Source organism: Neocloeon triangulifer, unplaced genomic scaffold (genome assembly GCF_031216515.1).
Source record: "Neocloeon triangulifer isolate White Clay Creek 2 clone unplaced genomic scaffold, ASM3121651v1 ptg000014l, whole genome shotgun sequence".
NCBI classification, from domain to species: Eukaryota; Metazoa; Arthropoda; class Insecta; order Ephemeroptera; family Baetidae; genus Neocloeon; species Neocloeon triangulifer.
Genome location: NW_026775556.1, coordinates 3,429,202 through 3,456,217, shown reverse-complemented (window position 1 = coordinate 3,456,217; position 27,016 = coordinate 3,429,202). Strand labels below are relative to the sequence as shown.

The window sequence follows — 27,016 nt, the reverse complement described above, 5'->3', positions numbered from 1 at the left end:
ACAGAAGGCAGAAGCTCAGATTTTTAAACAAGAGAGCAATTTTTGAATGGGTTCGTAATGAGAACAGGGGTTCATCTGGAGAGCCTTGGCGAAAATTAGGGCATTCCAAGAAAGAAAATCTGTTCGATCCATGCATTTGCGCTCATAGCGTTTGCGCACTCCTGACTTTCCCGAGTGCACCTTTGGCATTTTGCAACCCACTATCCATTCATGAATTAGCAGCTTGGTTTTAAACATTAGGGCCGAGCGTTTCCCAAAACAAATGTTCAAAATCTAACTGCCCGGAGTTGGCCAGGGTGCGGGAAAATGTAACACAAAAAGGCTGCGTGGGTCGAATTTGGCCATAAAATCGATATCGCCTTTTCGCGTTGAACCTTTCGCGCCGCTTTTGCACTGCTCGAAAACAAGCCGCGCGATTGGCAAACCTGCGCAGTAGCAAACTTACGTTTTTGCGCATATGCGCCATGGACCCTGCGCAGATTCACTCGGGCAAAGAATTTTTCGAAGTGGGCCGCTCGGAACATCGATAGGAAGACAAGTCAGTCAAGAAGGCGGAGTGGTAGGAGTTGTCGTTTTGAAAAAGAGGATTTTGGACTGCAAATTCGGCCAAAATGTCGGGCAACCAGGGGATGGAACAGCTCATCCCCATCGTCAACAAGCTGCAAGATGCCTTCACCCAGCTCGGGGTGCATATGCAGCTGGATCTGCCCCAAATCGCCGTGGTCGGAGGTCAAAGTGCTGGCAAGAGTTCGGTTCTCGAAAATTTCGTCGGCAGGTAAACCACCCTTTTCTACTGTTCGTCCTACGAATTTCGCTGATTTGCAATTCCCAACCGTCCGCTTAGACTGATTTTTGGGTGGGGGCAGATCGGTGACCGCCGGGGGTTGATCCAAGGGTCGCGCACCACTTGACGTGCGACTCCGTTGGCCCACGAAGGGGGTAATTATGGCGGATTTTCGCCTTTGTTTCCTGTCAAGTCGGCGTCAAAGGGTGTCGCGAGGCCCAGCTGGGCTCGGCGCTATCAGTGTGATAACGAGAAGGCCTTCGACTTCCTCCAGAGTCCCCGTCATTTGTGTTCCACAGACATCCCATAACAGACAATGACTTCCTGCTGACATTTAAATAGATAACAAAACCCACTAAACAGACAAATGTTTTGTGCTTTGAAAAAAAAACTGATAAATTTACAATTTTTTGCATTAAAATTCTGAAATTTATATGGACCTTTTGCGGCGCTAATTGACCACTGACTCATCTTCTAACCGTTCTTTCTTTCTTTTTTGCAACAACGTACGGGTGTGAGTCATAACAATATAATCCTCGAATCCGACAGAACTTGATAGTGGAAGTTTATGACAGTAGCACAAGAGATTTTCGCAATTGGAAAAACACCAGTGCAAATTTCAAAACAAGTTTTCAACGTCGTCTCTTTTATTATTCTCTTGTCCAAGCCGTACAAGTTAAGAAAACGTGTTAGGTTAAAAGAGTGCAATTTCTTTTGTTTGCGGTTGGGCAATCTAATGAATAAGTGTGCTACTTCACACTTTGCTAAATTTTGACTCAGTGGTTAGAAATCACAAACGATATTTTTTTTACAGAGACTTCTTACCGCGAGGTTCAGGAATCGTCACCAGACGGCCCTTAATTCTGCAGTTGATACAAGCTAATGTTGGTCAGTTATTCAGTTATAAATTATTTTCCAGAGAATAGAACTTTTATGTATGATTGTAGAATATGGAGAATTTTTACATCAAAAAGGACAAAAATATGCCAGCTTTGATGACATCCGTAAAGAAATAGAGGCTGAAACAGACCGAGTTACTGGATCGAACAAAGGCATTTCCAACGTGCCGATCAACTTGCGTGTATATTCTCCAAATGGTTTGCACACAGCTCTTGCTTGATCTGCATAATAAACTGAAGTTCAACTAATTTTTTACAGTCTTGAACCTCACACTGATTGATTTGCCTGGTCTTACCAAAGTGCCAATTGGAGACCAACCGGCAGACATTGAGGCTCAAATCAAGGCCATGATCTTCACCTTTATCCGCAAGGACAATGCCCTCATCCTGGCTGTTACACCTGCCAACACTGACTTGGCAAACAGTGATGCCTTAAAATTAGCAAAAGAGGTAATTAAAAATTGAGATGAAAATTAATGCGAAGTGTGCATTTGTGTATTCCATTCTGATCTTGAAATTGTTCCCTCGCAAAGTAGCAGTAATTGAAATAATATCTGTGTTTTAAATTAAGATTTTATTGTTATTATTTTATTATTATTTTGGTTACTTTTTAAAATCATAAACGCCTCTCTAATGGCTCAAAATCAAGTGCATTTTGCTTAATTTTTTAATTAAAGAAAATCATAGTTACGTGAAGAGAGGAAATAGAGTAAAGTTCAGTGAGAAAAACATTTTAGAAGCTCAATTTTTAAGATTATAATGCAATTCAGGTTGACCCTGGAGGTCTGAGAACCATTGGTGTCATCACCAAGCTGGACTTGATGGACGAAGGTACAGATGCGCGAGACATATTGGAAAACAAACTTTTACCTCTGCGGCGTGGCTACATCGGTGTCATCAACCGATCTCAGAAAGACATCGACGGCCGGAAAGACATTCAAGCCGCCCTTGCAGCTGAGCGCAAATTTTTCCTAAGGTGGATTTATACTTACATTTTTTGATTTTTATCTAACTGTCCAATCCTACAGTCACCCATCTTATCGCCACATGGCCGACCGAATGGGCACTCCCTTTTTGCAGAGAATACTGAACCAACAGCTCACCAATCACATCCGTGACACACTCCCTGGCTTGAGAGATAAACTGCAGAAGCAACTACTGGCTCTTGAAAAGGATGTTGAGCAGTACAAGCATTTCCAGCCAAACGATCCATCGATCAAAACCAAGGCCATGTTACAGTACGTGGAAAATGTTCATTATTCATTTGGTATTATTTTATTAAATTTTTTTTTTCTCTAGAATGATCCAGCAGCTGCAGTCCGATTTTGAAAGAACCATAGAGGGCTCGGGCTCGGCACTTGTCAACACCATGGAGTTGAGCGGTGGTGCCAAAATCAACCGCCTCTTCCACGAAAGGTTCCCTTTTGAAATTGTCAAAATGGAAATTGATGAGAAAGAGTTAAGGCGCGAGATTGCTTTTGCCATCAGAAATATTCATGGTTTGTCTGGATCTGTTATATTGTATCTAGTCCTCTAATTTTATGCTTCGACAGGTATCAGAGTTGGTCTCTTCACACCTGACATGGCTTTTGAAGCAATAGTCAAGAAACAAATTGCCCGATTAAAGGAACCCTGCCTGAAATGTGTCGATCTGGTTGTCACCGAGTTGTGCAATGTCGTACGAATGTGTGCAGACAAAGTATGCTGACGGCCATTTACTGGGATGACCAGTTATTTATTTATTGTTTAACATTACAACAGATGAATCGCTATCCGCGTCTTCGAGAGGAAACTGAACGCATTATTGCTACTCACATCCGAAACAGGGAGCAACTTTGCAAGGAGCAAATCATATTGATTGTGGAATCTGAATTGGCATACATGAACACCAACCACGAGGATTTCATAGGATTCGCCAAGTAAGTGATGTGTCCTGCGTTCTTGGAGCTTTGGGTTCTACTATTGGCGGCTAATCGATTTAAATTTTTTGGCAAATCATTCTTGCATTTACCTCAATCACCAGTCATCTCTCATCTGAGCTGAGGGATCAAGCTAATTCTCTTTTGTTTCTCCAGGTCCCTTGAGCCATTTGAATTGTTTGAACAAATGTAATGACACAATTTCCGCCTAGACATTCACTGGGTGCCGTATTGTGTTTCTACGTGTTGTTTGTTTCCACTCACACCCCCCACAAAGGACCAATAATACTATTAAGCCACACGGTACCAAGCTAACAAATTTTGTGCCATCCCTTGAGTGGATTTGAAAGAACGCTTTTTGATACATCCCCTTTAGTATTAATCCGCACCTGGCTAGGGGAGGGGAGGGGAAGTCAACTTTTGTTTGCTGACCATTGTAATTACAAAATCAATCTCTTCCTCTTTGTCTTGTACGCATATTTTTCTCTCAAAAAAAGAAACAAATACGCTTTCACGCTTTTTCTCAATCTGGCTACAATTTGGGACACTGGCCACATTTGGCATTACAAAAGTGCAAATTTTGCAAATTTGCATGTAGTTTATATTCGGCAATATTTATTTTCAATTTAAGTTAGCGCATTTTTGGCAGCCCTTAGTTTTGCTCCCAGTATTTTGGGTATGGCCAGACTTGCAGCTTTGCTTTTGATCCACTGGCCCTCACCAAGCAGGGGCTTCAAAGCTCCAAATAATACTGGGGGTCAACTAGGGCGGCAACCGAGTTTCACTGTTGCTCTAGTCTTGCCTCTGCCCCTCCTAGCGCCCAGCAGAGCACAGAGAACAAAGCAGCTGCCGGACGCAAGGTGGTCAACCAGGGCATTCGCAAGGGCTGGATGAGCATCCACAATTTGGGCATCATGCGAGGCGGCTCTCGGGACTATTGGTTTGTGCTTACATCTGAGAGTCTCAGCTGGTATAAGGACGAAGAGGAACGCGACAAGAAGTACATGCTGCCCCTTGATGGCCTCAAACTGCGGGACATAGAGCAGGGATTCATGTCCAAGCGTCACACATTCGCTCTGTTCCAGCCAGACGGTCGCAACGTTTACAAGGTACATTTAAGATTTTCACACTTTGACCAAACTTTTCATTCAAAAACTCGTTTAGGATAACAAAACTCTGGAGTTGAGCTGCGAGAGCTCTGACGATGTTGACTCCTGGAAGGCGTCATTCCTGCGTGCTGGCGTGTACCCGGAGAAAGCTGCAGATGCCGCAAACGGCGAGGAGGTAAGATTTAAAATGAGAATAGTAAAATTGATCAACTTCCCTGGATATATCTGACGACCACAATGAAAAATATATTTTTTAAGCTTTTTGAGGTGGTGGCCACTCAAACTTATCAAATAAATCTTTTTTAATATTTGGCAATCCTGTGTGTCCTGTGTTATAGGCAAGGGTAAGCAGACTCAAGTGTGTTCTCCATCTTCAAGTGTACCGGTGCTACCTTTTATATTATTTTCTTCATCCATATATGACTTCTCAACAATCATTTTCTGTTTTCCTTTGGACTGAACCGCTCGGCAAAACTGCAAGGAGTCTTTGTTAGAAGCTTGCTAGTTGGAGAAGGATACATAGAGCTAAATTCAAATTAATGTAGTTAGCACTTGGCGTTTAGCAGTCCGTTCTACAACTTTATTTAGTTGAGCCGTTTTCCAATTACTATCTTTCAGTTGGGTCAGGTCAGACTTTGGACCAAGGCCGCTTTTGAACTAACTTTACTTTTTTCTATTTGCTTGATTTTCCTCACTCTTTCTTGGTCCCGTTCTTTATATATTATTACTGATTCGTTTCACAACAGTTTTGCCGAGGTTGCCTATATCTTGCTCCTTCTATTATGCTACGCTACTTTTCTTTTTGTTCCTCGAGTGTTTGATTTTGGAAACTGATTATCAAACATGACCTCAGTTTTTATTTTTGGTTGACTTTCAAACCTTTCACTAGTTGAAGAATTCTGTTCTGTCCCTCAAAGTGGCCAAATAAGTCGCCACCATTTGAAGCCATCCATAATGTTTTGAATGTTTAACATGATCATGGTTTTCTTTTGTCTCTTGTTCAAAAGCAATAACCCTTCAAACCCTTCTTCCTCAGGACTTAAAAAGTTAATCTCTTAACAGTGGCTTTGGTTAATTTTTCTTAACCTTTTGACTTTTGATATTTAATTTCCTTTCCGAAGTACTCCGTTTCTTCAACCAAGTGAAAATTGAGCACTTCTTTGAATTGTAAACCGACTTGATTTACATCACAGCTTAAATTTGATGTAAAGAGTAAAGATTGATATTATTTTTTTTTTTCATGTTTATCTTCAAATAGTATACACACACTTTCAACGTACAAATTTTATGCAAATTAAATTTTCTCGTTTAATTTTCGTAATTTTCAAATCATTCAACTCCGCAAACATAATTTCTATAGAAATGAATCCGTTTTTTGGCTTATTTTATCGGCACCACTTGGCAGTCTCAGCACTAAAAAGTTTTTCAAAGAACCAAAAGTTTTTTGTTTATTCTCGTGAAGAGTGTATACCATTTGACCAATGTTTTTTTCAAATTGACATCGAAATGAGCAGTTTGATTGATACATTGTTTTTCTCTTTCTTATTTGCCTACTACTCGATCCTGCCACCTCCTTTCTGTACCAAATGCTCCCGAATGGAACTCAGGGTCATGAGGTTGGTTTTTAAGCCACCCGTAAACACAAGCGTTAAAGTTTGGCCCAACAGACAGTGGTAGTTCACTGATGTTAGGCCCTTGAGGCAGCGCTGTTTGTTGGTCCGACTCTAACTAACCCTGTAGAACGCATGGTTTCTTTGTTTATACTAGGCCCTTTGTCATGCATGTTTTCACAGAAAACAAAATGCTTGCAGATTATTTTTACATTCAATTGATTTATCAAACTTGCTCGAACTCTTTACCAATTGATGCTGACTAGCATTTTTGTTTAAATAGTTTTCAAGAGTGCACCAGCGATAGAACACTCATAAAAAGTGAGAGTATTGCTCGGCAGACTCTTGATTTAGAATAATGTTAATGTATACACGACCCTATACAGAATAGCACTTGTTTTGTATGTGTTGCTAATTTAAAAAAATTAAATTTAATACAAAATGAACCGTTCGATTCCAAACCAAAGAAGAACATAACATGATTTTCCAAATCACACAGAAAAAGTCCTAGAACAAATTTGTTAGTGATAGAAATCTAATTGTTTCTCTTAGCTGTGAAGCTAGAAATTTTTGAAATTGTTAATTTGGACTGTTTTTAAAATTCTCCATGTTTTCCAAGTGATTTACACTGCACCTTGTTTGATAGTGAGCAAACTAGATTGCCAAACGAACCGCTTCAGGTGCATTGTAGATCATGAGCCCCTAGTTGGCAGGGTACACACTGCTCCTCTGTTTTGGCTAATTGGCTTTTAAACTTCCCAATAGTGTACCTTGCAAATATGCCAAACTTGTTGATCAATCCTCTGATCGCTTTTCATCATTCGCTACAGACCAACACAGAACCCCAAGCTTCAATGGACCCCCAGCTTGAGCGTCAGGTTGAGACGATCCGCAATCTGGTCGAGTCATATATGGGAATTGTTAACAAGACTTGCCGAGATCTCGTACCCAAGACTATTATGCTGCTAATCATCAATAACTGTAAGGACTTCATCAATGGGGAGCTCCTGGCACACCTCTACGCCACTGGGGACCAAGTAAGATAAATTCCTGAAAAAAATTAGCAACTTCAATTAACATCTTTTTGTGCAGGCCTCTATGATGGAGGAGAGTCCTGAGGAGGCGCAGAAGCGTGAGGAGATGCTGCGAATGTATCACGCTTGTAAAGAAAGCTTGCACATCATTGGTGATGTGTCAATGGCCACCGTCTCGACACCCGTTCCGCCTCCAGTCAAGAACGACTGGCGTAGTGGAGGTGGTGGCGGAAGCATGGGAAGTATGGGCGGCAGCTTGGGTGGAATCGGCGGCAGTGCAGTCAGCGCTGGTTTTGACTCATCCAGGTCGGTGTTTGCTTTGAGAGCATAATTCACATTTGCATGCATTCACATTAAGATTTTTCCACAGGCAATTATTATGTCAGTTTAATAGAGAGGCTTAATTATTGTATTTTCCCCAGAAATCCTCTTAAAATTGTACCCTAAATAGTTTGATTTGAATATTTTTAAAAATAACCATAGGAAAAGTATTGAGTAATGGAATTAAGACTTCTATTAGTATGTATTGTTATCATTGATGGAATGCGCGCTCATAGTCAAGATCTAATCTAAATTATCCCTCAGAAAGTTTCCATAAGACACTGAAAGGTTTTCACTTTGCAGATACTCGCCTCCTTCTCCTGCGATGAACAGGTCGCAGCCTCCACCAGCACCAGCCGCAGCCGCTGGCAGAGCTCCTCCGACCATACCTCCCTCTGGTGGCAGACCCGCTCCGGCAATTCCTAATCGTCCTGGTGGTGGAATGCCGCCCGTACCTTCAGGAAGACCAGGTGGTGCCCTGCCACCACCACTCATCCCATCGTAAGTGACCGTCTAGCATTATTTTACTTCTTGGTGATGGGCAGGCATGCTTTTTTTGGGAGTGTGACTAACCTTTCCTTGGCTTTCAAAGTCAAAGTGGCTATCGAATTCAATTTTGCTTTTCGCCCACTGAAAATTTTACAAAGCTAATTAAGTGGGCTTTTTTCTAATCCGCACACCATGAATATACATTTTGCCCTGCTCAAAGCCACGCGTGATTCTCTAATTTGGTTTTGTTTTCACTCTCGACAAATTTTGAACCCTTGCATTTGTCTCTGATTGTTGCAGTCGACGCAACTAAGCAAGTCGTCCCCACAACCTTAATAACTTTGAAGCTAACCACTTCTACTTCTGCTACTACTGCTATTTCTCGATTGTTTGTCATTCTTGATACCTGCAATTAAGTGTGCTAGCTGTTAAAATACATAAATCGTTCAGGCTGATTTCGCCTCGGAACCGAGCACCTCAGTGCCCTTTTCAGGCTCACTCTTAGCATTGTCCCAAAGCTACTTGCCCAGTTGCGCCAATTGCGACTTGCTGTATTATTTTTTATTCTGAGCAAAGCCCAATTTTCATCCTTTCTGTGAGTGAGCTTGAAAGGTTACTAAAGTGGTGCTTGGTTCTTAGGCGCGGACAACAGCAGCAGGCTGGGGGCGCCTTTGGAGGCCTGTCACAGTCAATCCAGGCCGCTGGACAGAGAGCCCAGCAGGCGGCCACTCAGGCCGCTGCCCAGGCCGCCACCCAAGCTGCCATGAATGAACTCAAAGGGGCCTTCTTTGGGCGAAAATAAACACTTCCATTACCTTAAGAGCAGACAAATTGCCGTGCAGCTTCACTCGGAGGCCTGTCAAGCCTTGGTCGTTTCCGGTTTCTGAGCAATATTATTTTTTGCTACTTGTTTCGAATATCATTGTTGATTGATGAATTCGGGCGGTACGGTGTTTTTAAGTTGGCGCTTTTTGAGGCTACTGATATCATTTTGTATTTTCTTCCATGCCCTATCAATATAACAAACGAGGAGAAATATTTTTTGATTTGGAAAAGGCCACTCAAAGCAAGATTTTTCTCTATAAATGTTGTTGATCGAAAGATATTGTTATTAATGATAAATGTAAAAAAGCAAAAAATGTTACGATAAAAGAACCAAAACCCATGAATGAATACTAAACAAATACCAGTAAACATGAAATATTTAAATATAATAACAACTAACTAAGGAAATATGTGTAGTGCTCAAAATTGTAGTCACTAGGAGAAATTTGACGGATTTGGACGTTGCATTGCTAAACAAATAAATCACAATTAAGGAAGATTGTATTTTTAAGTAACACACTTGATGAGCAGTCCAAGAAAACGCAGAGATCTGAGACGTTAAAAAAATGATTGAAGCAGCTGTAGCAACGCAGTGTAACACGCCTAAATGTGACGTTTTAACACTCTCTTTTGATGTTGCACACAGATAAAAAAAAAAAAGAATTATAATAAGAACCGTGAAACTCAGATTTTGAATCCCCCGCATATTGTGGCAATATCAGTGTATGAATGTGCGATTTCGGAAGAGCTGTAGAAACTGCCCTAGCGTTGAATAAAAAAGAAACTACTCTGCAAGCAAACAACTACGAAACAAAAGCATTCCAAAATAATACTGGCCTAGTTATGTAGACATTCACAAGCAGTAATACTTACGCAGGTGAAACGCAAATAGTGAGATAATTCATTATAAATTGAAGTGTAGAACTTGATCCGTGTACCGCCTTATACTGAATTATTTCAGATGATTTGCTGCATAATGCATGTGTGAATACTGAGGAAAAAAATGAAGCTGTTTGTTGCTTTGCTAAAGGGGGACATGCACCAAAGTAAAATGTTGAAGCAAGTCAATTATTTCCGGAACATGTGTAGTTTTCGAGTCTCCATTGTTGATATATGTTGTTTTGAACCCTGGGATATCACTCATTAAGTGAGAATTGAAAAAGTATTCCGACGAAACTGTTGAATAGGGGTAATTTGATCGTTTCGAGTTCTCACATGGTACAATTCGAAGTAAGTGAGCGCAGTTTGGATTTTTGGCGCTCTAGTTTGATTTTTGAGCCCCCCGTGTATCAGAAATCTACATTCCAAGAAGTTGAACAAAAAAGAGTTTGTTTGTTGAGTAATTGCTTAGAGAAGTTTACTTATATATAGGATACTGAATTTAAATCACATTCAAATTAATGTGCATAAGTGTGTATAAATACTGTAATATAGAAACAGATCAACTATATATTTAGCCAAAAAGACGTATGTATTGCGATAAATGAAAAAAATACTGAAACGAGTAAAATGTAATCAAGATATTGACGGATATAATGGTGATTTTGATTATCAAAAAGAAGTCAGGTATTCAATGACATTATACATTATTCACCCTAAGTTAACAGCGTTACTTTTTACTTAAATTCAGGGTGCGGACGATGTTTGATTTTTAAAGGAGATCTTAGTTGCTTATTTCTGCTCAAATTGAGAAGTCCGAATATATATATTGTGTGCAACACACTATGTACTTGAGCATTGCAGTATCGTTAATTGAGAGTATAGATCCTTCATTGGAGAAATGAAAATTATCTTTATAATAATGGTATGCCAAAATTTCAAAAAGTGCTTGCTGTTGGGCTCCTCTTTGTGTTGAATGTCAAGTTCACGAGACTTTTTGGAATTTTTAAAGTATTCATTATCCATTATGTACAGCAAAATCATGAAAACTAATACGACAAATGTATAATTGCAGTTGTTAACATAAAATTGTCTGCCAAGACGCAAGTCTTTTGTGTTTGACTCTTTTTTTACTCTTTATCGACAAAACCACCCTCTGTGCAATGTTGCTTTTTATCCCTCTCACTTTGCTTCTGGCTTTGTCTCTAAAAACTTGCATGCTTGAGGAGGAGGATTTAAATTGAAAACAAACCGGTGAGTAATATTTGAAACATCGTATTTAATCCTTGAACGATTTGAAAAAAGCGGCGACTTAAATTCATATTCTTATTACAGACGACCTGTGCCGCACATTCCACCAAGACCACGGCCGTAGAAGAGAAAGTAATTTTTTTAAGGAGTGAATTAACTATGCGGAGGTTAAAAACGTTATTATGGGAAATCGCTTAATCCATCCCTAGTTAAATGGAACTCAGGGAACTTGAAATTCAATCAGCGACTAATTTATTGCGCCGCCGATAAAAGAATATAAGTATATATTTTTCAGAAGCTTATAACTATCGCAATGTGATTTTGAAAAAAAAGCAATAGCTGCAAGACAACACCAGTAAATTTAACAATTACGGCAGTTGAAATAATTATTCTTGTTGATTTTTGTTACTTTGGTAAGTTTTCTAAATTGACTTCAAAGAAATGTGAAATTTTGTGATCCAGTTTATTGCTTCTTGAGTACGCCAGCCGTACTTACTTTTTCTCATTTGCGTGACTCGCTTTATGTACACAAGTGTAAATATACTTCATTTTCATTCTATTATGAAAAAGCACGCTCATTCCCTAAATTCTTGTGTAAATAATTTTCCTCTCCATGCTCCATGGTGCTTGATTGATAAATATTGTGAAAGTGGGCGGAAATTTACCAAAGAAAACCCATAACTTATCGCAAACATTTGAAAAACTACATTTAGAAATGCATTTATTTGTGAACACATCCCTTTTTAATTGTTGTCATTTCAATTTCAAGCATATTCATGCTTTTAAATTTCATTCATCCTGTTGTTGATTATTGTATATTGGTATATATTTACAATTAGCTGTGTAAAGGAGAAGCAGAAGTCTTAATTAAATACTGTACAAAACGGTCCAAAATTAAAAATTAGTCGGATTGTGCATCATTATTAAAAACAGTCCCCATTGAATCGCGCACACTTGCCATTTTGCTCTTCACTCTCAAGTAAGCGGCTATCACTTGATCAACTGAAGAAACCAATTGCTCGCTGTTGCCAGCTTCAAACTTTTTGTTCAGCAAAGTGGCTTTGGCCAACACTCGGCTGTCCACTGGTCTTTGCAAACCAACGTCCAATGTTGCGTTTACCGTCCCCGAGCTGATGGTGCAAAAACCAAAGCGACTCATCACATCCTTCCCCTAAATTTGTATTGTTAAATTTTTCTGTTTATCAAGTTTTTTTTTGTAAAAATATAATACTTGTGTATCGGCTAACGAACAGCCCATGTCTTTGAGTTGAGGCGTTCCGCCTATAAAAAAGCGTCGCATCTCGACCACCCTGGCTGCATGGCTGTGCATTGGGGATGGAATAGGGCGCCAGGTGGGGATGGTCAGGGTGTGGTGACCAGGGTTTGTGGGAACGGCAGTGGCTCCGTAACCCTCAGTACAAAAACGCTGCCACCAGTCCAAGGAAGAAACTTCCACCACTAGTTTTGGAATTTCATAAACTAGAAAGAAATTTCATGTGAAATTTTTGGATAACTATATAACCTATATAATAATTAAAATACTTTGATTTAAAGGAGCTGAAATTTTAAATTCAATATACTGGTTGAAATGGGCGACCAAGATTTGTTTTCCTTCCCATCCACACAATTTCCTAGTTTGCTTGGCAAAGTGTGTTGTACCACATAGTTTATTTTCTTCGCTGCTAGTCCAACCTGAACATTTATATTAGCATATTTTCAGTAAAAATCAAAATTTCATGTAACTTGCCATTAGGGAGCAATATGCAGTAACTCAAGAAAAGTGAGTCTGCGTTGAAATTTTCAACAGTCGCGATTTCGCCTCTAACAAAAAAGTTGACCGTCGTCATTTTTACGCTCGCTTTTAGTAACGTGGAATGCTGATTTTAATCGATTGCCGCCACCCGCGTGACCAATAACACTACCGTTGCCAGGTGTTTTGCTTTCATGGTCTCAGTTGAATTGCCACCCCCGGCCGCGGGGGGGGGGGGGGGGGGTACACAGATGCGCCTTATTACTTCAACCAAAAGTAGCATAATATTAAATTTATAGGATCTCTCATCTCCTCACATAATGGAACGTTTCATTTTTTTTTTATCAATTTTAATTAAGATTTTTAATATTTTATTACTTTTTATTTTATAATTATATTAATGTGTCGCTATAATTAAAACCTTCCGAGTGCAAAAGCAGACGGATCCAATATTTTTTTATCGCCTGGATTTAATAGCTGCTTCAACATAATTCCAACAGCAGGCGCTTTTTTGAATCCAATTCCTGATAAAAAAAAAAAAAAAAAAATTAAAAGTAGCATCGCAAAAAAAATGTTAAGAATAATTTTTACCCGAAAATCCACATCCAAATGCAATATTTCCGTGGCCTGGAATTGTGTCCAATATGCATGTCAAATCTGGTGTTACCTGTTTCAATTTTGTTTTACATATATAATTAAAAAGTATCAACATTTTTTTTTTCCAAAACATACTGTGTACATGCAAGTTTCAACAATTGATGGCTTGCTCTCCAAGCCAGGAAAATTATCTTCTATGTAATTTGACATGGAAGCATAGTCTGGATGGCCAATATTTTTATCTCGGTCATCAGGATCTACAAAATCGCTGTACGAAGGATTGCATAACTAGATTAAAACGCATTAAAAAGTCACTCTTTCTTATTAAAAGACCAAAACATACTTTATACAAGCCTGGGTACTCTAGCTCGGGAATGCCCCAGAAATCTGCTTCGCCGCAATCGATGAAACTAGTTGGGATGGCCCCTGGGCCGTTTTCTTTGATTTTCCAGTAAAATACCAAAATGCGCAACGTCTGCAGGGGTAGTTCTTCAAAAAAAAAATAATTTTATCTCCTTAGAGTTCAGTTTAAATTATTGTTATTTACTTTTCAACAAAAGGGGGTCAATCAATTTTGAGGCCCAAGGCCCGGCACAAATAGCCAATTTAGAAGTTGACACTTGTGCCTCCTGGTAGTTTAATTGACCTTTAACAGTAACCGTCTCTCCAGGCACCACTGATGTCACTTCAAATCCGTCCCTAATTACGCCTCCCAATTTCTTGAATTTGCTCTACAACGAAATTGAAATTTTTGCCTTTTTTTAATTTAAATTACTTGAACTGTGGCCAGACATTTGTCAGCTCGCAATATTCCTGCTGTGTATTCAACGCATCCTCGGTGCCAATCCATAATATTCGCTTGGGGAAACTGTCTTTTGAGCTCATCGTTGGAAAGCTCTTTTAAATCAATTTTTACTCCAGGCTGTTTTTCCTTTTCTTTGTTTACACAGTCAATTATTGTGTCCATCTTTTGGTAGCCTTTTTCGTCTGCGATGAGCAACAATGGTTTGGAACTATTTAATTAAATTAAATATATTAATTAATAGTCAAGTTTTTTGAAATTTAAAAACTCTTACACCAAAAGTATTGCGCCTGACTCATTTTCCAATTTCTGCCACTCTGCGAACGCCGTCGGCATAATCGCAGTGTGGTAACTCTCGGGATAAGCATTTCGAATTATTCTTGTTTGCCCGTGGGAACTGCCGCGGCTGTGGGGAAGTGGGAAGCGCTCCAGAAGCAAAACCGACGGTGCCTTTTCCCATCCCTTTATTAATTGATACGCTGTCCAAGAACCCTCAATTCCTAACTCGATGAAAAATTATTTTTTCTTTAAAAAAAAAAAAGATGATAATTTGATATAAAAACCGACCTGCTCCAATGACGATGTAGTCGTAATGCTCCGCCATCCTGCCCAAAAATGACAAAAGAGAATAAGATGCGCAGCATCTGTGAGCCAAACCATTTTTAACAAGGTCAACGAGCAGACGGGGGCCGTACCATCTTAACAGATAAAAAATGATTCCCATTATATTATACTCTCTGCGAGACAAGTTGAACCGCTGTAAAATTGATTAGCCATTTTAGCAACTGTTATCTTAATAAAACTCGTTTATTTATTTGTAAACTGAAGGTGAATGGTTAAAGTTTATTCTTGTTTATTGAAAACCGAGACAAGGAAAACGGTGCCATGTCAAATATTTTTTTATCAGCAGGATTCAAAAGTTGCTGAAGCATCAATCCCACACTCGGCGCTTTTTTAAATCCACTTCCTGCAAAATATGATTATTATTTTTGTTTTAATTAGTGGTAAAGTTTTTATTCTTGCCTGAAAATCCGCATGCATAAGCAATATTATCACTGCCAGGAATCACGTCAATGATGCTGATCTCGTCAGGTGTCATCTGAATTTGTATTTTTTTTTAAAAAAAATTATTTTCTTGTATCAGAAAATTATTCTTGCCGTATAAATGCACGTCTCGGTGATGGAGGGCGTCTCTTCAATTCCTGGGAAGTGATTTCTGAGATGTTCGGCGAGTTCTGGTGGCACAGATTGATCCGCTCGCAAATCACGCTCGTCTGGGTCGATTTCGAACAAAATGACATTGCTGCTGTACTGTTTGGACAAAAATTTATCATGACGAACTTTTCAATTTCAAAATTAATGAAATCTTTACTTTCACCATATTTTTGTATTCGATTTCGGGGATGCTCCAAAAGTCTCCGACTCCGCGGTCCTTGTAAATGACGTCAATCGCGCCGCAGCCGTTTTCCTTTATTTTCCAATAAAACACCGGAACGCGGAAAGCTTTAACAGGGAGGCCTGAAATCCACAACCCCTTCAGTATTATTAAACTTTTAAAATTTCAACCTTTTATACTTTGGTTGCGCAAAAGCGGCTCGATCATTTTCTTGGCCCACGGCCCAGGGCAAAGCGCCACTTTATCCGCGGCCACCGTCACTTCTTTGCCTCTGAAGCTTCCATTGATTTTCACGATTCTTCCTGGCTCGATTTTTGTCACTGCAAATCCGTCCCGCAAAACGCCGCCGAGCTTTTTGAATTGGCTCTGAACGGCCAGCAAACACTTGTCGGCGAACAAAATCCCAGCGCTGTATTCAACAAAGGCGCGCCGATCTTTGGGGAAGATCGCTTGCGGGAATTCCCTCGCTAATTCTTCAGGGGTGAGTTCCTTGAAGGAAATTTTGCTCCCCGGTTTCTTCTGCTCCAATTTTAGAGACGCGATTGTTTTTCCTAAAACGTCAAATCCCGTTTCATCAGCCACGCAGAGCAATGGCTTCTGCCTATTAAGATAATTTTTATTTGAATGCAACATATTTTTTTTTTTTTTAATTTTACACAAAAAGATGCTCTCCGGAGTCTTTTTCAAGTTGGAACCATTCTTCGTAAGAGGGTGGCATCATAGCCGCGTGGAAACTTTCGGCGTACGCGTGTCTGATGATTCGCGACTGCCCGTGCGAGCTGCCGCGGTTGTGAGGCAAAGTGAATTGATCAAGCAGCAAAACTGAAGGTTTACTTTTCGCCCTTATTAATTGGTATGCTGTCCACGAGCCCTCAATTCCTAACATAAATTAAGATTTTCATAATTATAGGATAAAAAAATCAATAGTTAAAAATATTAAAATGATATATAAAATGTAACATTTCTAGTAAATTTGAAAATGAAGAAATTTGAAGTGAATCAGACGCGGCCTGAGAAAAATAGAAGATAAATTAATTATCCGATCCACTTTGAATCACTTAAATTCAATTCGTTTATTCTCTTACAACAGGTCAAATATTATTTTGGGGGAAAAAATTACATTGAAGAGAGAATTGGCAGCCAGCCCAAGTAAACAACTTACTAAAACTCATTCACTTAATTTGAAAGCAAAAGTACACAGCGTTGGAGTATAATAATGTGAAAATTAAATTTTTAAAGTTTCCATAAGTATAAAAAGGGTATCAATTGAAAAAATATCACTTTTATTTTTTAAAAGATGAATTTTTTTCAATCTTCTTGTCTTTTAAATACTTAAATTCGACTTAATAAATTTTTTTAATTAAGCATTTTATTAATCTAGCCTAGCACAAAACCAAACAATAGTAAAAAAATTACCTGCGCCAACTACTACATAGTCGAAGCGATCCATTGGAAAATACCGAGAATACTGTTTATAATTTTTTATATATTTGACGTGAAACTCGTCTGATGAGTGGGCACCCAAATAATGACGCGCATATTTAAGTAGAATCTCTTAGTCTTGTTCTCCTTTTTTATCGTTATATTCTTATCAACAAAAGTAAAGTACCTTTCCGTGCTTTGGTCAAAAATAAATTATCATCTTCTTTGTGTGTGTTCAGTTTCTTATCATCTTTTATTCGGCAGATTAGTTTATATAAATGCAAGTACGTGCTTGATCAAAGAGTAAAGGTGGGTCTTTATTCAAACCTCTGAAATGAAAAAGGCTCCATTGGAATTAAGTCGTCGTTTGGACCCTCAGGATTGAGTAGCCCTTTGAGCATAAGCCCGACGCAGGGAGCTTTCTTGAATCCAGTTCCTATTTATAAAGAGCAATGCATAATTTTTTTTTAACAAATTTGAATAATAAAAACCTGAGAACCCGCAAGCGTAGGCAATGTTTGGCTCTCCAGGAATGGTGTCTATAATGCTCACGTTATCAGGCGTTACCTAAATTTAAAATTGGTAATAATGAAATTGTCAAAAATAATTTGGAACTTAAATTTTACCGAGTACATGCAAGTTTCAATGATAGACGGAGTATCTTCCAACCCTGGAAAGAATTTCCTCACGTAATTAGTGAGGTCGTCATGATTTGGATGTGCGAAACTTTTGTCCCTGTCATCAGGGTCAGCCTCGTCTGAAGTACTGTGGCTGCAAAGCTTTAAAAATTCTTAAAATGTTTTATTTTTCCCAAATTTTCAAATTTCCTCTACCTTTATCATATCTTTGTATTCAACCTCAGGTATTCCCCAAAACTCTCCTGCACCGTGGTCAATGAACGAAGCAGGAATCGCACCTGGACCACCTTTTTTAACCTTCCAGTAAAATACAGGCACTCGCAGGGTTTTTATGGGTAGCTCTATATATTAAAATATTAATAACACAACACAATTGGTATAATAATTATGCTCAAAATTTAAAAATAACCAACTTTTTCCCAAAAGAGGCTCAATCATTTTCTTGGCCCAAGGTCCTGGGCAAATTGCAACCTTTCCGCCCATCTCCGTCTTTTCCACGCCCTGATGGTGACCTTTGACCTGCACTTGTTCACCGGGAATAATCGACGTCACCACAAATCCGTCTTTTATAACTCCGCCCAGTTTTTTAAATTGAGTCTAACATTAAAAATAATTAATTTAATTGTTTTAATTCATGTATACACGTACTTGAACGGTGGCTAAGCACTTATCAGCAAGTAAAATTCCAGCGCTGTACTCGATGCAACCTCGGTGTGTTTTAGAAAATGAAGCCTGCGGAAATTCTTTTGTCAACTCTTTGGGCGTCAATTCGCTGTATGAAATTGTGTTGTTTGATTTCGCCTGCTCCTCCTTCAGTCTAGCAATAGTGTTGTCCAAGCCCTGATAACCACTCTCGTCGGCCACGCACAAAAGTGGTTTGGATCTAAAATTAAATATCTTCTGTATTTTTGCAAACTTTCATATCAAATATTTATTTTCGTGCATAAGTAAATCAGTTTGTGCGTCTTTCTCAAGTTGTCTCCACTCCCTGAACGCCCGCGGCATCAGCGCCGTGTGAAAACTTTCAGGATACGCGTGCCTGATGATCCTGGTCTGCCCGTGCGAGCTACCCCGAGAGTGAGGAAGAGGGAACCTCTCCAGAAGCAATACCGAAGGCTTTTGCAAGTCCCTTATAAGTTGATATGCCGTCCACGAACCCTCGATCCCTGTTTCAAAATGTGCCAGAGTTTGAAGTGTAACTCTGATAAATTTTAATTTACCTGCTCCAACCACAATGTAGTCAAATTTTTCCATTTTAAATTGGATTTCAAAAGAGTTTGGCGGTGTCAACCAAAAAACCTTTTTTCTTATTTGAAGGGGGCCTGGCAACTGATCACAGGCTGCTGAAAACAAAGTGAAGCCTTTTCATGACGTAACTTTATATCTCGACACCACGTGACGTCTCCAAAAATTGTCAAGGACAAAAATTAAATAAGAGACAAGAAACAAGTTTATTAGCATTTTGGTGTGACCTCTGTCGGCCTCTGAATGGCTATAACTCTAATTCATATAATACTAGCCAGTATTTCATAAATAATTAATTTTTTTTTACAAAATAACGCAAAATAAATATGATAAATATATTAATTGATCAAACACAAAACTTAATATTTTTTGAACATTAATGTTTAATTAAATCTGAATCTATGTAAATAACCTAGTGTAATTCTTCAGGTTCCACACCAAACTCACTTTATCAAAGGAAGGTTTTATATTATGTTATAATGTTATTAATGAATTAATTCTTTTTGTATGTAAAATAGTCCGTCGTATATTTTCATGTTCAGGAGTTTAAGGAAAAAAATTAAACATTGAATTAGATTGATTTAATAAATGGCACAAACCGCATTCTATTTTAATATTACATTATTTTTCTGTTTTCGCGCAAAGTTGCAGCAAAATGTTTTTCGCGCTTTTAGGTTAGCAACTCATAGGCCCTCCATCCAACCAATCAATGAGGATGTTTTTCATCCCTTCTCCTGCACTTTCCCGCGCCGCCCGCCGCCCTTGACGTCTGGTCCAGTCTGTTGTTTGTCTGTGTCTATTGATTGTTTTTGCTTTTCTATTATTTTTAATTAGGGCATCTTTTACGATTTAATAACTTTTCCCGTAGTATTTCAATTTATTGGATTGTTGTGGCACAGTGGCAATTTCTTCTCGTCAAACAAGTGCCATGAATTCCGTAGCCCTGAAAAGAGTTTGCCCTTTCGACGATTTTAGCCCGCAAACAAAAATTTTCATCACTGAAAAAATCATGAACTCAAGATCGACTGGAGACAGGATCCAAGTGAAAGCTATACAAAGTTAGATCACTGATGATTTTTTTTTCAAAATTATTATTTAATGTGTATTTAATAATATTTTAGACAAAACTGTGGAAAAACTGTTCCAAGGTGCCAATAGGAAAAATCCTGAAATGAGTGGACGCAGCAATTATTTTCAGTGTCCTCACTCACTGCCACCTCAACAGCAAAGTCTGAACAAGAATGAGGCCCCCAAAAGATACAGACAAATGCAAATAAATTTTCAAGGAAAGCTGCTTGTTCCGATCTCACAAGAAAATATGGTAACATAGCAAATTTTAAATGAAAAGCATCATAAATAATTTCATTTTTGATCAGCAAATCGACAAAATTGAACCAATGGAAACAACAATTTTCGAAAATCAAAAGTGCTGCTTTTGTGAAGTGCAGCTGTCGTGTCCGATTTGTCTTCAAAATTGTCAGAGATGCCAGCAATCATTTTGCCCCCAATGTTGTCTCACCATGTAAGTTAAAAGTCTTGCTTGTAAAAAATATCGATTTATTAAGATATGTACATTTTTTTTAAATACACAGTTCTCAAGGAATTGAAGACAGAACTATGTGCTTGTCGTGTGTCAACTAGTGCGAATCAGGCTTCCGACTTTTTTTTTAAAATGCTGTCCATTGAAATGTGATATGTGGAAAATGACGACTGTTTTTAACCGAGTGAAAATCTGATGACTTGCATCATTCAAAGGTGCAGAAGATATAGAAAGTACTGTTTAGAAATATAAAAGTTGGTTTATTTACAAACAATATAATCATATCTTTATTTTAACACAATTTACCAAGGACAAGGAATGAGCACACTTTAAATAATTATAGAGGATGTTGAGTAACAATAATAGGTGCAGAATTTAAATTTTTTTGGCTGAAACCAAGGGCTGCACTTGAAATAAATAATTAATAAAGCAGCCGTGCTTTGGCCTCTCTGGGAAGATGAACGAACACCTTTGTAAAACATTTATAATGCATTGTGTAATCAATCCGGGCCTTCGGAAAAGAAGAATAATTGTATGTCCAGCCCATGTACAAAACCCTATAACTGTCAAGCATGCAGAATCACAGAATCCAAAAGTACAGGATGAATATGAAAACCACGATGGCACCCGCAGCCACCTTGACATAAAACGATTTTGAATTCAAATAGGCCGCATCTTTTTTATACTGCTGGGACATCATGGACAGATTTTGCGCTTTCGAATCGAGTTCTGAAATAATTAATTTATTTGACATTTCACTCTAATAGCTATTTTATAAATTCCTATACCTGAGAGCATGGTTCCTCTTTGCAGAACGTCGTCAATGTTCTGCACCATGATCCTCTGCACATCCTGAAGCTCTGTGTTTAAAGCGGTCAAATTTCTTCTCGATCTCGAGTCCATGAAAGACTTCTTTGCCTTCTGGATATATGTGTCTAAAAGAAATTAAGATGAAGGGTATTCTTGCAAAGTTTAACTGAAAATTTACCAAATTCAATGAAGGTGTATGGTCGAGTGACGGAACTCACTCTCCGTCCATATTGAGAGTTGAACTCCTGAGACAGGTCCTCGAGATATGAGTAGGCCAGTCTCTTGGAGAAATTTTTGTCGCACAGCACCAAAACGCAAACATCGTGTTCTATAAGATAACTGAGGACAAAAATTATTGTAAAATGGTTTAATTAATTTTAAGATGATCTTACTGGAACAAGTACGGTCCAGTCTCAATGGTGCATCTGGGAGGGCTCTGGTGGTTCAGCTTTCTAAAAAGCAGCTTCGCCTGGTTCTGGTATTCCAGAATATTTCTTCCAGACTGAAAAAATGTATATATTTATCAGAATTAATGATGCAACTATGGATAAATTGGTGATGTGGACAACGTCAAAATAGACTTTTTACTGCGACATACGAATTAAACGTCGCATTGAACGGTGCAGAAATGTGACATTACCTGCTCGTCGTCCTGCATTGTGGCCGCTAGAGGAAGCCCGTCACTTACTCTCGCTATCATAGTGAGAAGAATCATTTTTGGGTCGTTTGGTCAGTGCAAAATTAAATTAAAATGTGACACAACTACGACCTGGACACCACTTTTGAGCAGTCGGTTTTATTTTTGCGTGAAACGAAAAACAGCTGCAAATAATGCCAACAAAACAAAATTTTTTAGAAATATTAAAAAAAATTTTGAACAAAATTTACTGTGAATTTATTTACAATATTTATTTTTTATTTAATAAAAAAATTTTATTTTATAGAAAATATGTACATGGAGAATGCTACCAATAGTTTATAATTATTCTGTTTGATAACTTTATACTGTTGGCGTACAAAGTATGATGTGGCCCGATGATGAACAAGGCGGCTCTTGAAGGATCGCCGATTCGCTAAAATGTGGACGAAGTGGGCGTGGCAGAAAGCAAGAAAGACTGGACGACTGAAAACCGTATTCAAAACAAATTTTCACGTGTGTGTCTTGTTCTTGACGTGTTTCGTGTCAGGTACGAAAATTCCAATAAATTTCCACTTTTTTACGAGTTGCTTTATGTTTTATTGTTATTTATATTTCAGAAGTAGATAATGGCGTCGTCAAAGTCGACTGTCCGCGCGGACAGCGAGGTGCACATCACTTTCGAGGAGCAGCAGAAAATCAACAAATTCGCACGGCTCAATGCACGCCTCGATGAACTGAAGGAAGAACTTTCGTCCACGAAAAACGATAAGAAGAATCTGGAGGAGGCAGTCGAGGCGGTAGACGAGGTTGAGCTCCTCGGTGAAGTTGAGGAGATTGCTTACTCCATGGGTGATATTTTCCTGCTGCAAAGTCCGGAGAGCACAAAGGACATGCTTGCTGAGGCCAAGGAAAAGTTGGAGAACGACATCGAGAAAATCAAAGCTGGCATGGAAAGCACAAAAGAACTAATGAGTGATTTGCGCACCCAGTTGTACGCCAAGTTTGGTGACAATATTAATTTGGAGGCCGATGACGACTAATTCATCAATTTTTCTAATTTAAAAATTTTGTTTCAACTTAATTCTCTTAAAAAATGTTCTAATTTCAATGTTTATCAAACTATACTAAGTATGTAATTTGTTCAATTAAATTTAATTCACCATTTATTTACTGCTTTACAAATTAAAAAAATTTCCACCTATGTCCATTTCTTCGTCACTTTCTTCTTCAATTCTGCAAATATCTTTGTACTCGGGGATATCCAGTCTGGCTCTTTTCCTTTCTGATTCAGCTCTCTCCTCAACTAGTCCGTCAGCCGCGGGCAGAACATCCATCTCATCTGTAATTTTCTCAGCCTGTTTCTTTTGGTCCTCTATCATACCAATAATTTCTTTATTTGCCTCTTCTAAGAAATTAAGATCAAATCAGTTATATATCCTGATGAAAAGAAAAAGACCAAACCTAAAGTGACCAGCTTAAAACTTTTAGTAAATTCTTGCGGCACTGCCGTAAAAATGGGAAATTCAACCAAGGTGTGTCCCCTCAGATTTTCTTGCAATGTTTTCTCTGGATCCATTTTAAAAAATCTGAAATATTCAAATAAAAACTTAATTAATTGTTCTGAAAGAAATTCAATAACAATACCTGCTTTTAGCATCTTTGATATTTTCTGCTTGCAACAACATGTCGCAAAAATCCAGTTTTGCACCAAAGCCATCAACCCAGTCTCCTTTTTCCTGACCTAAAATATTTTGAGCGCAGTCTTTCAACATTGTAGATTCAGCTATTTTATTTGCTATCGCCTGAAAAACACACAAAGCTGTTTATTTCGAAAATTTTACAAAAGGTTTTCTTGCAGTGAGAAATTACCACTTTGTTTTCTCCTTTGCTAATATGGAAGATAAACTGGACTGTCCATTCAATTTGCCTTATTTTAAAGTTATGATAACTCCGGTTGATTTTCCTTCTAGTGAAGTGCGAAGGCATGAACCAAAGTTTCATGTCCCTTTTATGGGCAGCTTCTCTCAGGTAATGCAAGAGCTACATAACAAAAATAATCCGATTAACTATTGTAAGGACTATAAAAAAGTTTTAATAAAACCTTAGGGATATCCCCCGGTCTGTTTCCTTTTCGTTTGGCTGGATCTCTGCTATAGGCGTCTGCAGAACTGGCAATTTCTTCTAAGAGTCCATAATCTGCATTATGAAAATAGTAACAATTCGCATAATTATTAAAGATTCCTAATACGCAATTTGGAAAGTAAAAATGTCAAAAATCATCAAATTAAACATTAAACTTTATCTCACCACTCTTGAGATCCATGTCATTCATCTTCGAAAGAGGTTTGTACGCAGTTTTGCTCCTCAATCCATCACACCCATACGAATTTTTGTGTTCTTTGACACAAGCTACAGAGCAGGAGTTGATTTCGCACCCAGGACAAGTGTATTTTGCTGGCAGAGAGTTGCAAATTTCACAAACACCGAGCCTGCAGAAATGAACATCAACATTAGTGAGTGTAAGAAATATTTATGACGTATAACAAATAACAAGCAGATGATGCAAGTCAATTACCTGCTGTCCATTTCCACATTGATCTGATATCTCACTGCTACGTTTTATTCTTTGAAAAGTAGTTTAATTTCAATAATTCCATAAAATAAACACACGTGTGATGCTCTTGCTCCTCCGCGGCAGCTTAGGTAGTGTAGCCAACAAAACAAAAATGTAGAGATTAAAAATTTGATTAACCACACGAAAATTTTATTCTTAAATGTAAATTAATGTTCATCTACAAATTGAACAACTGGAAACATTCATATGTAATGTGATTGCTATTAAGATTTTTTAAATTTAATTTTCTACGAATTTATAAATTATAGAAGTTTTCCGAATTTTATTGTACACAAACACAATTTTAATTTATTGGTTAAGAGTTCATTCTCTGTCGGCAATTGAGTGGAATGACTGGAATAAATGCTCTTGGTCTGATCTTAGCAACCCACTGTTCATCATGACCTTGTCAATGTACTTTTGGGCATCGAGCCCCACTGAGGATGTCGACAAAACATCTGCTTGAATCTCGTTTGAGACAAACGATTGGATGCCTCTGGTTGGCACTTTTACTTCTTCCTCAGGGTAATCGAGGGATTCAGCTTCCAGGGGAGAAACACCAATGACGTCAGTCAAACGAGGATTATCCTTGGCTTGGAAATCAAGACCGTTGTTCAATATGTCTTGTATGATCCTAAATTTTTTGTAATTATTATAAAAAATTGTATTTGGTAAAATTTATCTACCTAAATTTGGCCTTATATTTGTCTTGCAATTTTCTGTTTGTCTTTTCCAAGCCAGCAATGTAGATGTGCGCCTTCTTGAGTTCATTTTCCAGATGGTTTTCAAGATTTTTGCTCAAGCTGTTTTGTTTATTCAAAGTAGGCAAGTTGGCAATCAGCGCTTTTTGTTCCTCGATCATCTTTGAGTAATTTTCTTGCAGTTCCTGCCTCTCGGATTTCAGTCTGACAATTTTGGCTTCAGCAGTGGCTAGTTTCCTCTCCAGTGCCAAATGAGTTTTGCATTTCTCGTCAAGTTTGCTAAATTTTTGTAATTGAATACAATGAGATAGTGACAGTATTAGTGAATATTACCTGTGCAAACCGTCTCGCTCCTTCCTCAATATCTCATAGGCAGTCCTGCTTATCTGGTCTTTTGGATGTTTCAGAGCTTGCTCGTTAGGGAAGAATTCAGGCTGGCGCTTTTCATAAAAAGGCGAGGAATCATTTGGCAGACGACTTACGACATCCTCAATCATCCTAAAAACAGCTTGTTCTCGCTCTCCTACAATTTTTCAATTAATTTTTCTCACATTCTGATTTTTTTATTATCAACCTTTGGGTTTTACTATTGAGTGAAGTTCCCCGAGTAAGAACTGCAAAGTCCGAACTGGATTCAACACTGTGAGAGAGGTAACTTCATCGGTCTCCGAAGTTTTGTCACCGTTCGATTCCCCATACCCGTGTCTTTTTCTTTCACTCTCCGTGTTCAAATGTCCTAAATTTTGGCGGTGGCTTTGATGATGGTTGTCTCTCTCAGGCAGCACTTGGATGTACGAGGCAGGGTGCTCACTTTCGCTCAAGATCTTGCTCCACGTCCTGCGAGAAATTTGTGGCTGCTCTCTTGACACATCCTTTTTGTGCCTTCTGTCACTTGACAGTTTTATGGGCGCCTCACGCAAGTCGTTGTCTAACCGTTTGCTGGGAGGAGCTTGCCGAGGCAAACTCCGGCTGCGTTGTTGCTCCTTCTTGTTCTTCAGCAACAGGTGCAGGGTCATGTCTATTTTTTCGTCATTCCCGTTGGCCTTGTTGAATGACACAAGACCCTCGACACTTGGCATATAGCGTCCATCTGAATTCTTCACTGCGATAGGAAAAGAGATTTTGCTATTTTCAGCCTGCCTAGGCCGATGTTGTGACGACATGACAAAGATCTGAACAGGCAGATGATGAAACAATAAACAAATTTGATTGAAAATTCCACAGAATATTCAAAAAGCTTGACTCTACATACGTTTGTTTTGATATTTTAAAATCTTCAATCTGTTTTCTGTTATTATTTTTAACGGTGGTGTGAGTGAGTGGGCGTGGAAATTTTTTGTGGGTAGCCAACATGACAAAATTAGCGCTTGCGTTGCGCGCGAGAATTTCTCCGTTCGAGTGTTCGGCATCCTGAATCGTACGCAAATAAAAGAATTAATTATGTTACTAAAACAAGCTCCAAGCAAACAACTTATTACTGTGTTGGTCGACATATATGTTGAGCAAAGGAAAGCATAATTATATATGTACTCATGAAACTCACCAAATATTCAAATATATTAAGCAATTATCTATGTACTATTAAAAAGAAACTTATTGTATTAACTACCCAAATTTTAATGAAGAGATAATTAATTTATTCAGGCGTCATTTGTTAAACGTTCGCCCAAATAAAAATACCTACATAAAATTGTCTACAGAATATTTCTAGAACAGTGATTTGCATGGACATCTTGTTGGT

General features: G+C 38.5%; 9 protein-coding genes and 1 long non-coding RNA gene across 16 annotated transcripts; 3 read left to right on the top strand and 7 right to left on the bottom strand.

Annotated features, from left to right (window-relative positions):
- The first annotated feature begins 514 nt into the window (after window positions 1-514).
- On the top strand, window positions 515-12,295 carry LOC132201223 (dynamin). Of its 6 annotated transcripts, none has more exons than XM_059627213.1 (16): window positions 515-775; window positions 1,599-1,672; window positions 1,732-1,881; window positions 1,943-2,133; window positions 2,454-2,659; window positions 2,712-2,921; window positions 2,983-3,182; window positions 3,237-3,382; window positions 3,445-3,602; window positions 3,759-3,791; window positions 4,420-4,711; window positions 4,767-4,886; window positions 7,152-7,358; window positions 7,414-7,661; window positions 8,010-8,177; window positions 8,805-9,653. In XM_059627213.1, exons 1-16 carry the CDS (start codon window positions 612-614, stop codon window positions 8,965-8,967), a joined length of 2,730 nt encoding a protein of 909 aa, XP_059483196.1. In that variant the 5' UTR covers window positions 515-611; the 3' UTR covers window positions 8,968-9,653. The 6 variants fall into 6 exon arrangements, with proteins under 6 accessions (XP_059483196.1, XP_059483194.1, XP_059483199.1 ...); XM_059627211.1 differs by having other exon boundaries at window positions 7,980-8,177; XM_059627216.1 differs by having other exon boundaries at window positions 7,980-8,177; window positions 8,466-8,946.
- Window positions 11,532-12,811, bottom strand: LOC132201232 (uncharacterized). Its single transcript, XR_009442249.1, has 3 exons — window positions 12,663-12,811; window positions 12,352-12,599; window positions 11,532-12,291 (listed from the first exon to the last, which is right to left on the bottom strand). It is a non-coding gene; the product is annotated as an uncharacterized LOC132201232 (long non-coding RNA).
- Window positions 12,812-12,867: 56 nt separating this feature from the next.
- On the bottom strand, window positions 12,868-15,037 carry LOC132201227 (peroxisomal sarcosine oxidase-like). 2 transcript variants are annotated; one of them, XM_059627219.1, is made up of 9 exons: window positions 14,965-15,037; window positions 14,837-14,913; window positions 14,544-14,769; window positions 14,243-14,480; window positions 14,015-14,198; window positions 13,811-13,956; window positions 13,603-13,755; window positions 13,462-13,537; window positions 12,868-13,394 (listed from the first exon to the last, which is right to left on the bottom strand). In XM_059627219.1, the coding sequence occupies exons 2-9, from the start codon at window positions 14,871-14,873 to the stop codon at window positions 13,285-13,287; spliced, it is 1,170 nt and encodes a 389-aa protein (XP_059483202.1). In that variant the 5' UTR covers window positions 14,874-14,913; window positions 14,965-15,037; the 3' UTR covers window positions 12,868-13,284. The 2 variants fall into 2 exon arrangements, with proteins under 2 accessions (XP_059483202.1, XP_059483204.1); XM_059627221.1 differs by having other exon boundaries at window positions 14,837-14,967.
- Window positions 15,038-15,072: 35 nt separating this feature from the next.
- On the bottom strand, window positions 15,073-17,239 carry LOC132201225 (peroxisomal sarcosine oxidase-like). The gene is made up of 7 exons (XM_059627217.1): window positions 17,082-17,239; window positions 16,322-16,544; window positions 15,845-16,266; window positions 15,642-15,787; window positions 15,428-15,580; window positions 15,293-15,368; window positions 15,073-15,236 (listed from the first exon to the last, which is right to left on the bottom strand). The coding sequence occupies exons 1-7, from the start codon at window positions 17,113-17,115 to the stop codon at window positions 15,106-15,108; spliced, it is 1,185 nt and encodes a 394-aa protein (XP_059483200.1). The 5' UTR covers window positions 17,116-17,239; the 3' UTR covers window positions 15,073-15,105.
- Window positions 17,240-17,319: 80 nt separating this feature from the next.
- LOC132201226 (peroxisomal sarcosine oxidase-like) lies at window positions 17,320-19,086 on the bottom strand. The gene is made up of 8 exons (XM_059627218.1): window positions 18,946-19,086; window positions 18,669-18,891; window positions 18,374-18,608; window positions 18,139-18,322; window positions 17,921-18,066; window positions 17,714-17,866; window positions 17,579-17,654; window positions 17,320-17,523 (listed from the first exon to the last, which is right to left on the bottom strand). The coding sequence occupies exons 1-8, from the start codon at window positions 18,977-18,979 to the stop codon at window positions 17,405-17,407; spliced, it is 1,170 nt and encodes a 389-aa protein (XP_059483201.1). The 5' UTR covers window positions 18,980-19,086; the 3' UTR covers window positions 17,320-17,404.
- A 622-nt stretch (window positions 19,087-19,708) lies between these two features.
- Window positions 19,709-20,789, top strand: LOC132201230 (uncharacterized). Its single transcript, XM_059627224.1, has 4 exons — window positions 19,709-20,028; window positions 20,092-20,291; window positions 20,347-20,492; window positions 20,563-20,789. The coding sequence occupies exons 1-4, from the start codon at window positions 19,899-19,901 to the stop codon at window positions 20,609-20,611; spliced, it is 525 nt and encodes a 174-aa protein (XP_059483207.1). The 5' UTR covers window positions 19,709-19,898; the 3' UTR covers window positions 20,612-20,789.
- Window positions 20,750-22,142, bottom strand: LOC132201229 (vesicle-trafficking protein SEC22b-B). Its single transcript, XM_059627223.1, has 5 exons — window positions 21,961-22,142; window positions 21,713-21,822; window positions 21,499-21,659; window positions 21,299-21,445; window positions 20,750-21,239 (listed from the first exon to the last, which is right to left on the bottom strand). The coding sequence occupies exons 1-5, from the start codon at window positions 22,033-22,035 to the stop codon at window positions 21,091-21,093; spliced, it is 642 nt and encodes a 213-aa protein (XP_059483206.1). The 5' UTR covers window positions 22,036-22,142; the 3' UTR covers window positions 20,750-21,090.
- Window positions 22,143-22,347: 205 nt separating this feature from the next.
- Window positions 22,348-23,126, top strand: LOC132201231 (prefoldin subunit 4). The gene is made up of 2 exons (XM_059627225.1): window positions 22,348-22,507; window positions 22,578-23,126. Exon 2 carries the CDS (start codon window positions 22,587-22,589, stop codon window positions 22,998-23,000), a length of 414 nt encoding a protein of 137 aa, XP_059483208.1. The 5' UTR covers window positions 22,348-22,507; window positions 22,578-22,586; the 3' UTR covers window positions 23,001-23,126.
- Window positions 23,081-24,669, bottom strand: LOC132201228 (box C/D snoRNA protein 1). Its single transcript, XM_059627222.1, has 7 exons — window positions 24,536-24,669; window positions 24,268-24,449; window positions 24,062-24,156; window positions 23,830-24,000; window positions 23,605-23,762; window positions 23,422-23,546; window positions 23,081-23,365 (listed from the first exon to the last, which is right to left on the bottom strand). The coding sequence occupies exons 1-7, from the start codon at window positions 24,544-24,546 to the stop codon at window positions 23,136-23,138; spliced, it is 972 nt and encodes a 323-aa protein (XP_059483205.1). The 5' UTR covers window positions 24,547-24,669; the 3' UTR covers window positions 23,081-23,135.
- A 20-nt stretch (window positions 24,670-24,689) lies between these two features.
- LOC132201222 (uncharacterized) lies at window positions 24,690-26,619 on the bottom strand. Its single transcript, XM_059627210.1, has 5 exons — window positions 26,528-26,619; window positions 25,850-26,447; window positions 25,609-25,798; window positions 25,261-25,554; window positions 24,690-25,208 (listed from the first exon to the last, which is right to left on the bottom strand). The coding sequence occupies exons 2-5, from the start codon at window positions 26,436-26,438 to the stop codon at window positions 24,899-24,901; spliced, it is 1,383 nt and encodes a 460-aa protein (XP_059483193.1). The 5' UTR covers window positions 26,439-26,447; window positions 26,528-26,619; the 3' UTR covers window positions 24,690-24,898.
- Window positions 26,620-27,016: the final 397 nt, after the last annotated feature.

Coding starts and splice junctions, on each gene's coding strand:
- LOC132201223 (XM_059627211.1), top strand. CDS start 612: ATGTCGGGCAACCAGGGGATGGAACAGCTCATCCCCATCGTCAACAAG. Junction 776..1,598: donor CTCGAAAATTTCGTCGGCAG/GTAAACCACCCT, acceptor TTTTTTTTACAG/AGACTTCTTACCGCGAGGTT. Junction 7,662..7,979: donor GCTGGTTTTGACTCATCCAG/GTCGGTGTTTGC, acceptor TTCACTTTGCAG/ATACTCGCCTCCTTCTCCTG.
- LOC132201227 (XM_059627219.1), bottom strand. CDS start 14,873: ATGGCGGAGCATTACGACTACATCGTCATTGGAGCAG. Junction 14,481..14,543: donor TCAGGCGCAATACTTTTGGT/GTAAGAGTTTTT, acceptor TTAATTAAATAG/TTCCAAACCATTGTTGCTCA. Junction 13,395..13,461: donor ATTTGGATGTGGATTTTCGG/GTAAAAATTATT, acceptor TTTTTTTATCAG/GAATTGGATTCAAAAAAGCG.
- LOC132201225 (XM_059627217.1), bottom strand. CDS start 17,115: ATGGATCGCTTCGACTATGTAGTAGTTGGCGCAG. Junction 16,267..16,321: donor TCCGGAGAGCATCTTTTTGT/GTAAAATTAAAA, acceptor TTATCTTAATAG/GCAGAAGCCATTGCTCTGCG. Junction 15,369..15,427: donor CCGAGACGTGCATTTATACG/GCAAGAATAATT, acceptor ATACAAATTCAG/ATGACACCTGACGAGATCAG.
- LOC132201226 (XM_059627218.1), bottom strand. CDS start 18,979: ATGGAAAAATTTGACTACATTGTGGTTGGAGCAG. Junction 18,323..18,373: donor AGTGCTTAGCCACCGTTCAA/GTACGTGTATAC, acceptor TTTTAATGTTAG/ACTCAATTTAAAAAACTGGG. Junction 17,867..17,920: donor AATACAAAGATATGATAAAG/GTAGAGGAAATT, acceptor GAATTTTTAAAG/CTTTGCAGCCACAGTACTTC.
- LOC132201230 (XM_059627224.1), top strand. CDS start 19,899: ATGAATTCCGTAGCCCTGAAAAGAGTTTGCCCTTTCGACGATTTTAGC. Junction 20,029..20,091: donor CCAAGTGAAAGCTATACAAA/GTTAGATCACTG, acceptor ATAATATTTTAG/ACAAAACTGTGGAAAAACTG. Junction 20,493..20,562: donor CCCCAATGTTGTCTCACCAT/GTAAGTTAAAAG, acceptor TTAAATACACAG/TTCTCAAGGAATTGAAGACA.
- LOC132201229 (XM_059627223.1), bottom strand. CDS start 22,035: ATGATTCTTCTCACTATGATAGCGAGAGTAAGTGACGGGCTTCCTCTA. Junction 21,660..21,712: donor ACTGGACCGTACTTGTTCCA/GTAAGATCATCT, acceptor TTTTGTCCTCAG/TTATCTTATAGAACACGATG. Junction 21,240..21,298: donor AAGAGGAACCATGCTCTCAG/GTATAGGAATTT, acceptor TAATTATTTCAG/AACTCGATTCGAAAGCGCAA.
- LOC132201231 (XM_059627225.1), top strand. CDS start 22,587: ATGGCGTCGTCAAAGTCGACTGTCCGCGCGGACAGCGAGGTGCACATC.
- LOC132201228 (XM_059627222.1), bottom strand. Junction 23,763..23,829: donor GCAAAGGAGAAAACAAAGTG/GTAATTTCTCAC, acceptor TGTGTTTTTCAG/GCGATAGCAAATAAAATAGC. Junction 23,547..23,604: donor ATCAAAGATGCTAAAAGCAG/GTATTGTTATTG, acceptor TGAATATTTCAG/ATTTTTTAAAATGGATCCAG.
- LOC132201222 (XM_059627210.1), bottom strand. CDS start 26,438: ATGTCGTCACAACATCGGCCTAGGCAGGCTGAAAATAGCAAAATCTCT. Junction 25,555..25,608: donor GAGCGAGACGGTTTGCACAG/GTAATATTCACT, acceptor ACAAAAATTTAG/CAAACTTGACGAGAAATGCA. Junction 25,209..25,260: donor AAATATAAGGCCAAATTTAG/GTAGATAAATTT, acceptor CAAAAAATTTAG/GATCATACAAGACATATTGA.